The sequence below is a fragment of the Mesitornis unicolor genome, unplaced genomic scaffold (genome assembly GCF_000695765.1).
Source record: "Mesitornis unicolor isolate BGI_N332 unplaced genomic scaffold, ASM69576v1 scaffold34436, whole genome shotgun sequence".
Classification (NCBI taxonomy): domain Eukaryota; kingdom Metazoa; phylum Chordata; class Aves; order Mesitornithiformes; family Mesitornithidae; genus Mesitornis; species Mesitornis unicolor.
This window is the reverse complement of record NW_010189491.1, coordinates 1-10,181: the sequence shown is the minus strand read 5'-3', so window position 1 is coordinate 10,181 and position 10,181 is coordinate 1. Positions and strand designations below refer to the sequence as shown.

General features: G+C 56.8%; 1 protein-coding gene across 1 annotated transcript in view; it reads left to right on the top strand.

The window, feature by feature from the left end:
* Positions 1-9,473, top strand: part of LOC104541935 (microtubule-associated protein 1A-like) — a 13,803-nt gene extending 4,330 nt beyond the window's left edge. The window contains 3 exon segments of the mRNA XM_010186103.1: positions 1-6,635; positions 7,802-8,022; positions 8,893-9,473. The exon segment at positions 1-6,635 is cut by the window's left edge and continues 14 nt beyond it. Coding sequence (XP_010184405.1) covers positions 1-6,635; positions 7,802-8,022; positions 8,893-9,048 — 7,012 coding nt within the window. The 3' untranslated portion in view covers positions 9,049-9,473.
* The last annotated feature ends 708 nt before the right edge of the window (positions 9,474-10,181 follow it).

The following is a 10,181-nucleotide window of genomic DNA, read 5'->3' as shown; positions in this document are numbered from 1 at the left end:
GGAAAGAGAACCCCCAGAGGAAGATGGGGCAGTCCATCCACCGCAGCTGGGAGCAGAGGATGGAAGAGCAGCAAGTGACACCCATGGCGTGAGGCACGCCGAGGGGACGGCTGAGCAGGACAAGGAGCTGTTTCCAGACAAAGCAGAGGCGCCATCACAGACAGAGCTTCTCACAAAGGGTGTTCGGCCACCCGCCTTCGCAGAGGAAGACAAGGAGGAGGAGGAGAAAATCTCCCTGGACAGAAAACAGAAGGAAGCAGACACAAAGACCTGTGAAAAGTTCGCTGAGGGGACAGAGGCACAGGAGGAGGGCGAGAAGGAGAAGAGAGAAGATGTGATAGAAAAGGCAGAACTGGAAGAAAAGGAAGAACAGCCCTTGAAGGCAGAGGAGAAAGTGGAAAAGAACAGAGACCTCTATGAGCTGAGTCAGCAGCAGAGGGAGGACAAAATGGTCACCACTGCAGAGAGGGAAAAAGAGTTCGTTGACGGGGGTGAGAAGACCAAGTCACTCGGGAAGGAGGGAGCGAAGGAAGAGTCGTACCTGAGCAGCCTGCCAGTCCCAGCAGCAGCAGAGCACGTTTCGTATATCCAGGATGAAACGATCCCGGGCTACTCAGAAACGGAGCAGACCATTTCCGATGAGGAAATACACGACGAACAGGAGGAGAGGATCCCACACCTGAAGTACGATGTCAGCGCCTACGACATCTCTGTTCCTGACCGCCCAGGCTCTTTTGAAGCAATACACGGGATCCAGGCCGTGCCTGCTGCTGACCTCTCAGCCAAGGGCTACGCTGGCCAGGAGTCTGAAATCCTGGCATACCCCACCAACATTGTGGCAGCACCTCTCGCTGAGGAGGAGCACATCTCCTCCGCTACCTCCATTACAGAGTGTGACAAGCTTTCATCTTTTGCAACTTCAGTCGCAGAAGACCAATCTGTAGCATCTATAACCGCACCACAAACAGAAGAGACAGGGAAAAGCTCCTTGCTCCTGGACACGGGTAACAGCATGCCCTCCTCGCGCACCGAGGCGACCCAAGGCCTTGACTACGTCCCCTCCGCTGGCACAATCTCTCCCACGTCGTCCTTAGAGGAGGACAAGTGTTTTAAATCTCCACCTCCCGAAGACTTCCATGCGTTAGCAGAAGGAGAGAGAAAACTGGAAGCTCAAAAGAAAGATCTTCACGAAGAGGCAGAAGATGAAGAGGAAGAAGAAGATGGGACTCCCAATATTGAAATGCCTGAGAAACTCAGAGGGCATTACAGCGCGCCCATGTTTGCTCATCAGGGATGTGCCGATAACGTGTTAATCAGTGTTCCCGCAGATGTGATGCAAGCTTCTGGTCTGCCATTATCCGCAGAAGAAATGCCGTTTTCCCAGGCCGATGCTGCGGAGGCCGAGGAGCGATGCACGAGTCCTGATGACAGCACCGTCAAGATGGCCTCTCCCACCCCATCCGGCCCCACCAGCGCGGGACACACGCCTTTCCACCAGTCCCCAGTGGAGGAGAAGCTGGAGACGGTCGATTCAGATCTGTTTGAAAAGCAAACCGACGCTGCTGTCAAGAAAGTGGACGGCCAAACTCTGCATGTGGCAAAGGGAGCCCAGGGCGAGCCTCATAGAGAAGACGAGGTCTCTACGGGTGAATTCAGACATGAAGAAGAGGTGCCCGGGCCCGTGGCCGTGGGCAGGGGCGTCCCCATGTCCCCAGGGAAGGAGGCGCAGGAGGAGCTGCCCTGGCTGTCCTACCACAAGCAGGACACGGTGGTGATTGGGGAGGAGGACGAGCGTCCCGCACCGCCCCATCCCAGCGCAGAGCTCCTGGAGCCAGAGAGGGAGCGCGGAGCCAAAACCATGGCGGGAAGCAAGACGGGCAGCCCTGGGGCTGCTCCACAGCTCAGCAGCCACAGCAGGGCTGACAGTGACAAATCTCCACAGCTCTCACCAGATGACACCAAATCGCTTTCTTTTACAGAAGAGAGTGTTAGTAAAGAAAAGTCCTCAGATATTTCTGTTAAGGGAGTGACTACGGGAGAAGGAAAACTGCTGTGTTTCACAGGAGACACCTCAGAAGAAGAAAAATCTTCTCATGTTTCCATTAAAGACATTTCTCCAGAAGAGACCAAGTCCATTTCTCTCACTGAGAGTCCCAGCAGGGAAATCTCTTCAGACCTCTTTGCTAAAGGAATTTCTCCAGAAGACATCAAATCGCTGAGTTTCACAGAAGAGATTCCTGCAAAAGAAAAACCCTCATCTGACTTTGCTGACAAATTCCCTTCAGAAGCTGTGAAATCCATGGGTTTCACAGAGCAGAGCCCTGCGTATGAAGCATCGCTGACGATTTCTGCCAAAGAACTCACAGAAGAAGCATCAAAATCTTTTCCTTGCCCAGAAAGCAGCTCATTTAAAGACACATCACCCAGAGACACTTGGACTGAAGAGATGTCTCCAGACGACAGCAGCCTATTTTCTGCAGCAGAAAAGGGCGCGTTTAGGGGAAGAACAGCAGGGTTGGACTCCCAGGAGGTGTCTCCAGATGCGGAGGAGCCGCATTTCACAGGATCCAGCCCAACTGAGGGTAAAACATCTTCACACGTTTCTGCTGAAGGTGTAAAATCCTGCAGGTTCAGGGAAGATGAAGAAGAAAAATCTCCAGAAATGGAAGACTTCTACAGGAAAGATTTGAGTTACGAGAAGAAAGTGTGGTTTCCAGAAGAGGTAGAGGAGATCCCTGTTCAGGGGAGGCGGCAGAAGTACGACAAGGAGCGAGAGAGCATGTTCTTGGACGAGGCACCCGAATTTGAGACAAAATCCCCTCCCAAAAGGGGGGAGGAGGAGCTCCCATGTGCTGCGGGGCCCGGCAGCCACACCTGGGCACGGGCAGAGAGGGAGGCCTGGGGCCCCGTGCCCGGGCACCCGGGAGGGGAGCAGTCGTCCAGCGAGGATGAGGAGCTCGGTGCTGGGGACAGACCTGCACGGCTGCCGGCAGGGCCCGAGCGGTCACAGGTGGGGTCGTGTGGCTACACAGAGCATGTACAGAGCAGGGCCGGACCCATGCCCGACACAGGGGGAGCGGAAACGGCTCCCGATGGTGCCGCTCTCCCCAAAAGAACACAAATGGGAAGCTCTGCTCTGTCCTCTCACTATGTCTCTGGTGAGGACGATCAGGCCAAAGCGTTAACTGCAAAGAAGGAAAGGCAAGAGTTGTTGTTCACATCTAAACCAGATTACTCCTACTTAGATGATGAGGAGAAAGCTGTCCTAGATATCTACGCAAAGTCACTGGACCAAGCACTGATGGCATCTCCAGTGCGTGGGAGGGCTGTGGCTCTGGAGAAGGAGATGGACACAGCACCAGAGGCAGAGCGGCTGTACAGGTTGGATCAGTGCAAGCCGTGGGAGGAAATCCCATCCAAGGACACGGAGAAGAAATCGGACGTCAGTGGTTTGTATCAGGAAACAGACTGGAAATACGAGTCAGACAGGGAGCAAGAGGATGACCGCAAATCCACTGAGGGACTTCAGGAGGCTGCAGGAAGAAAAGAGCAGACGGCAGCAGTGTCTGCTCTGCTGCAATCCATGCGACCAGCAGAGTACGAATCCGCAGCAGCATCCCCAGAGGAGCACGCACGATCCCCGCCAGCGCAGGGCCCGAGGAGTGGTTCTGCTGTGGGCCACGAGCCCGTGGGCTCTGCTGGCCGCATGGTCTCTCCTCCAGAGACCCCTTCCAGGGGATCCCCCCAGCCACTTCCCTGCCAGGAGGGGGTCTGCAGCCCCAGACATGAGCAGGAGGAGAGAGAACCAACCCCCTACCCCGACGAGAGAAGTTTCCAGTACGCGGACATCTACGAGAAGATCATCGTGTCTGGGGCTGGGCCCTTGCCCTTCGCGCCCATGGGTGCGGACAGCCTGGGTCTTGCTGGGAAGGTGCCGGCAGCAGCACTGATCTCTCCAAAAGGTCAAGGTTTCCAAGTCTCTGCAAAGGAAGAGGAGTCCTGCCTCTACACCTCTGCTGAGAAGGAGCTGTCCTCTCCAGCATCCCCCAAAGACAGAGCAGAGTCAGCCTTTGACTATGCAGACATCCATGACAGGTACTTGTCTGAGCCTGATAAGCCTATGATGGCTGCAGGACAGGAAAAACCAAAGGTTTCTGCTTTGCCAGAAGAGGTGGACTCTGCACTGCATCCATCATCCGCACACACAGCGTTTGCCTCTCCCGCAGCCCTGACGGACACGTTTTTCCAAGGGAAATCTACAGACTATGCTGGCGCTGCCCATCCAGACAAGAACATAATTTTGTCCAGACAGGAGCAGGTGTCTCTGTCCCTGAAATCCGAAAGCCCAGATCCCAAAGACACGTACTATGAGAAAGCGGGCCGATGGGAGGAGAGCACGAGCGACTCGGAGCTGGAGAAAGGTGCTAAGGAGAAATCGGAAAAGGAGTCCAAGCTGCAGAGCCCCGGGGAAGCTGCGGGCGCAGCCTACGCACACATCACCATGGGCACCTTCCACGTCTCACAGCCCCAGAGCCCGCGCCCGGGGTCTGTGTCCCCAACTTCCACGGCCTCCTCACCCTCTGATCTGGGGTGGAAGGAGGAGCATGGGGGCAGGGGAAGCGCATCATCCACCGTGGGGACATACAGTGCTGGTTACGGCGACCTGCCAGGCCGAGACACACAGACCCTGGAAATGAGCTGTTTGGGACAGGATTCTCCACAGAATAGAGAGGCTGCTGAAAAATCGCATTTCTCCATCACAGATCACCCCAGCGCAGTGGCCACGGAGTGCCAGGAGGAAGCCACGTTCCTGAAATCTCCTGGGAAACTGGGTGAGGCGGACAAGGGGGCCCCCGCAGAAGAGGCGCTGGGTTTGGGCAGCTCTGGGTTCCAGTGCTCCCTGCTAGGGAAGGGTGAAACGCCCAGCGTGTTCGGGTATGAGCAAACCCCAGCCAGCCGCTTCGGGGACATCTCTCTGCCTTTGAAGGTTCCTTCTGCTTTCCTCTCGGACCAGGGGAAGAAAGATGAGTACTTGGAGGTTTCTGAGAAAATCAGCGGCCTCGACTCATCTTTTACGAAGTTCTCACCGCTGAGTCCCTATGAAGAAGACAAGTTGTTCTGCAGAGCTGTGGAAAGAGAGCCCGCATCGCAGCAGCAGCTGAAGGATGACTCCTCCAGCCTGTCGGAGGAGCCCTCCTCTGAGGCCACCACTCCCGTCATACCGACCACGGCAGAAGGTTTCTACTCCCAAATGCTTTCCACGTGCACAGGTGCGGGAGCGGAACCGGGTACCCAGAGTCTTTGGGATGTGTCTCCACAGGGGTCAGGCAGTGCTGGGAAAACACACACAGCTGAACCCAAAGACTCTGTGTTTGCTGTGGAGCACAGCTCTCCGTTCGCAGCTGGGATGGGTGATGGCGTTTCCTCACGCCACAGCTCGCAGCCCGCCCCGTTCTCCGCAGAGCGGCAGCCCCGTGCGGCCAGCCCCGGGCAGCAGGCGCCGAGTGCGGAGCCGCTGATGGCCCTGACCGCTCTCCCTGACGTGCTGACGTCCTTTCCTCACCATCAGCGTGAGGACGAAACCACGGCCAATGGTCCCACGGAGGTGAGCACCAGTCTGCAAGCTTTCCAGAGTACGTACCATGCAGCAGAGGCAAAGGATGAGAAGCCGTGTCCCGATTCTGACGGCAGCTTTTCTCCATGCACAGGCAAAGAGGACACAGAGAGGCAGAGCCGTCCTTCCTCCCTGATGTCCCCCGAGCACAGTTTCCAGCCCTTTTTCCCAGATGTGCAGAGGGGTGGAAAGACAGAGGACCATGGAGATGCTTCCCACGAGATGGAGCCGCATTTAGGGGGCAGCTTTGACTGTGGACAGAAGTTTTCCTCCTGCGAATACAAGCAGAGGAAGGGTGAGCTCTCTCCCTCCTTCATCAACCCGAGCCCTCACGAGCTGTCTGAGGACAGCGACCTGTCCCAGGAGGACGGGCACCCCTCCGTGCAGGGGAGACAGCCCCGTGCCGCCAGCAGCCCCATGCCGAGTGCCACAGTGGAGGAGACCCCTCCCACATCTGTGAGCGATTCGGGGACCTCCCAGTCGGACTCGGACGTCCCGCCTGAGACGGAGGAATGTCCGTCCATCACAGCCGACGCCAACATGGACTCGGATGAAGACGCCGACTTCCTCCCGGTGGACAAAGCTGTGGGGAATGCTCACCACGGCAGCGCTAGGGCCAGCCATGACCCTCAGCCCGTCCCGATGGTAGATCCCCATCCTCATCCTCCTCACCCCGATGTCTGCATGGTAGACCCTGATATGTTGGTAAACGAGCAAACAAGAACTGATAAAATTTCCAAGAAAGACATAAAAGAAAAGAGCAAAGGTGTGAGGAAGCCTTTGAGCAAACCCAAATCTTCCTCACCTGCCCGGAAATTAGATGTGAAAGGGAAACGGTCACCCACTCCAGTGAAACAGCCATCGGACAAATCTCCAAAATCGGTCACTGCCAAAAAAGAAAGAGATGGAGGAGAGAAGCCCAAAGCACGCAGCACGCTGGCACAGCCCGAGGATGAGTTGTCCCGCGGTGGTCACAGCAACCCTGGCAAGAGCCTTGTTAATGGCATCAAAACAAACCCCGGTAAGAAACTGCTCCGTACCCACGTGTCTGCTCCTTGGGCCCAACTCAGAGAAGAGCACTGGGTTAAGTGGTCAGAGGTTGTCACACTTAAAATCACGTTCTAAGATGAAAGCTGTGAGGAAAGCTCTCAACCCCCGTAGAGCCGAATGCAGCGACCTCTGACAGTGCTGTGGGACCCAGTTCAGAACTCCACAGGCCAAGGTTTGGCTCCATCAGGGACTGCCTGGCTGTGGAAAATGAGTCTTCTCTTTTCCTAAATAAAGGTGTGAAGGGACCCAGTGTGCGCAGCCCACGTTCCCACAGAGCCCAGTGCTCTGTTGGTGCGGTGGTACCGGTGTGGGGTGACTCAGTGTTGCCCCATCACTGCTGAGACCCCGGGCATGGAGCATGCCCGAATCCTGCGCTGCAGACTGGTGCTGGGTGCAGGACAAGAGCAGCAGGGGCAGTGGGGAGAGTGTACACAGCCAAAACCGCTGGGTCAGGAGTGTCCATGGGGCGGAGGGGGCTGCCCTGAGCTGGTGAAGGGGGGGAGGAGGAGGAGGAGGAGAGGCCTCTGCGGTATCACAGGGAGCAGCAGGGAGAGAGGAGACAGTCCCATGGGGTAGGTATATACGTGTCTGTATTGCTGAGTTCAACAGCTCTTGTCTGAGCATCTCTCGTAAATGTCAGCAGCAGTGAGTGAAGAAGAGAGGTACAAGATGTTGACAGCAAAGAGCTGTCCTTGGAGCAGCAGCGATTCGCAGGGGTGGCAGAAAGCCAGGGTGCAGCTTCCAGACAGAGTGCTGCAATGCCCTGGGGTGGCGAATAAAGGCCATCAGAATAGGTTTCTGTGGCAAATGTAGGTTATTGAACAACAAAAAAATAGGACTAAATATTGATTGGGATGACAGCTCTGCAAAAGCTAATAATGGAGGGTTTTTATTCCTGTCCCCAGGAAAGGCTTCTGAGCCTAAAGCCTTCCTGTCCCTCCCCGAAGTGTAGCAGAACCCCTGTGAACTGACAGCACGGGGCCAGAAATGACCCAGGTCACCCTGGGCAGCAGAGCCCAGATAAATCCACGTACAGCTGTGGGGAAAAGTCCTCCTGGAGCTCGGGTCCTGCAGCACAATTTGAGCGTTTGTCCTTTTCAGAAGTGTTTTGATGGCCTCTCTCTTCATTTCCCAAAGCGTCCAACAGTCCTAAGATTTCCACGGGCCCCCCCGTCTACGTGGACCTGGCGTACATCCCCAACCACTGCAGCGGGAAGAACACGGACCCCGAGTTCTTCAAGCGGGTCCGCGCATCCTATTACGTCGTGAGCGGGAACGACGCGGCCAACGGGGAGCCCAGCCGCACGGTGCTGGACGCGCTGCTGGAGGGGAAGGCGCAGTGGGGAGAGAACCTGCAGGTAGGTGAGGGCGGCGCCAGGGAGGGCATCACGGGGAGACGCTGTGTGCACAAACCGGCCCCGAGGGGATGTCGATGGTGCTGGGCACGTCCTCCTCTGTGTCCTTAGAGCAGTCACTGTTTGTACCCCTGAGGAGGAGGAGGGCACCCACACAGCACTGTGAGGAGAAGGGGACATGTCCTTCTTTCCACACCTCCTGAGGGGAGGCAGCATTGGGAGGCCATATCCTCCCCACTGCTGCAGGACGAGCCTGTCCTGCGAACACAAGCACCATCGGTCTGAATTCGGATCACGGTTTCCCACAGCCGGTGGCACCGGTTGGTGGCCTTGCTTGCTGAAGATCTCTCTGGTCGCAGCTTTTTACTGAGGCTTTCAACACAGAGCGTTCTTGCACACAGTTGTTGTTCAGCCAGGTCTGTGGGACGTGACAGGCAGGCAGCCTTTCTGAGACGGGTACCAGACATGGCACGTGTCCCCTCAGATGTCCCTGAGCTGCACATTGGGTCAGTAAACTCTGGCACCAGGCCGTCAGTGGCACACAGCACTGCTCCTTTAGCACCGAGGATCTTTCTGGGGCTGTTCCTGGTGCTCACAGAGCGCTGCTCTCCCCTGCACCGCAGCCGATTCCATCGTCGTGGTGTGCGCTGCCCCTTTGCAGCTGGCTCAGAGCGCCATTGTGCTGGCCCTGAATAAAATAAAGCACCAGCTCTGCCGTAGAGAACCTGACATCTGAAAGACATTAAATAGAGCAAGCAGTACCAAGGGTACAGTGTCCCAAAATTAAGGGAAATTTTAGCCTCGGCTCCTGTGGGCATTGTTTGTCTCTGCGGTTGTTCTCAGACCATCGTCCCCGCTGCTTTCTTTTCCCAGGTGACGTTGATCCCAACGCACGACACCGAGGTGACACGAGAGTGGTACCAGCAGACCCACGAGAAGCAGCAGGAGCTGAACATCATGGTGCTGGCGAGCAGCAGCACGGTTGTGATGCAGGATGAGTCTTTCCCAGCCTGTAAGATCGAATTCTAAACCTCCCACTCCTTGCGTTCATCCATTGACTCTCCAATCACCGATGCAACATCAGAGATGCCATCTAATCACAGTCCAGTTCTCTGGTTTAGTCCTCTACATGGTTCCCATTTGTCAAGCAATCGGGTATCCATCCAGCTCAGCTCTGGATGCCATGAGAAAGAAGTGCAGGGCTCTGTAATATCCTGGACTGAGCTAAGAGTTTGTGCAAGAGCAGTTGCAGGCCAGGGGCACTTCCACTTTCCCTGCTTTATTCTGCTGCCTGTACAGTTTCTGTAGACTGTCTTGGCTGCCTTGCTGCTGCAAGAGCTTGTTCGGCTCCTCCTGGCTGCCTTGCCGTTTAACCTGCAGCACACCAGCCTCGTCTGTCTGCTGAGGGCTGAAGTGCCGCCGCTGCATGTAGACAGTGCATGGGGCAGGGAGGGCAGAGGAGAAACTCATTTGCAAAGGAAATGCACCCAAGAGATGAGGGAAGGCGAAACCCTCCAGCTGTGATGTGACGGTGAAGGTCCTTCTCCATCTCCCGTCCTGGCCTGAGCAAGGGACCTGTGCTCGAGGCAGGACCGCTGGCTGCAGCTCCGCGGGTTTCTGTCCGGGTGTTGGGACACGGTGTCCTGCAGCCTCTCCTCACTGCTGAAGGAGCTGGAGCAATGGACGTGTTTTGCGGGGTGGCGGTGGGAGGGGGCTCATCCCGATGTCCTTTGCCACAAGGAGCAGGGCCCTGACGCCAGCTCTGCGCAGCAGCCGCGGCGGTGGCTCTGAGGGGCTGCGGCCCGGACCGTCACACACAAAGTCTCCAAACGCACAACAGCAGCCCCTTTGAAGCCCAGGGGCTGCCTCAACCCTGCCCGCTGCTGGCCTGAGCTGTACGAGAACCTTCCCTGTCCCGCTCAACCAAAGGCGTTCCCGGAGGCCGCGGTGCTTGGCCGCACGGCTCCGGGCAGCGCTGGCCAAGACCCTCAGCTGCGGCCAAGCTTTTTGTTATCCCCCGAGTGTGCAGGACGCCGGCAGCAGACCCCGTAGTGTGAGGAACGAGCACCCCCTCCAGAAGCACTTGGGGAAAGCAGTTTAGCGAGCGCAGCTGCTCTCAGTCCCTCCGCAGCCGCGCGGTACCTCCTCCCCGGGGCAGGCGC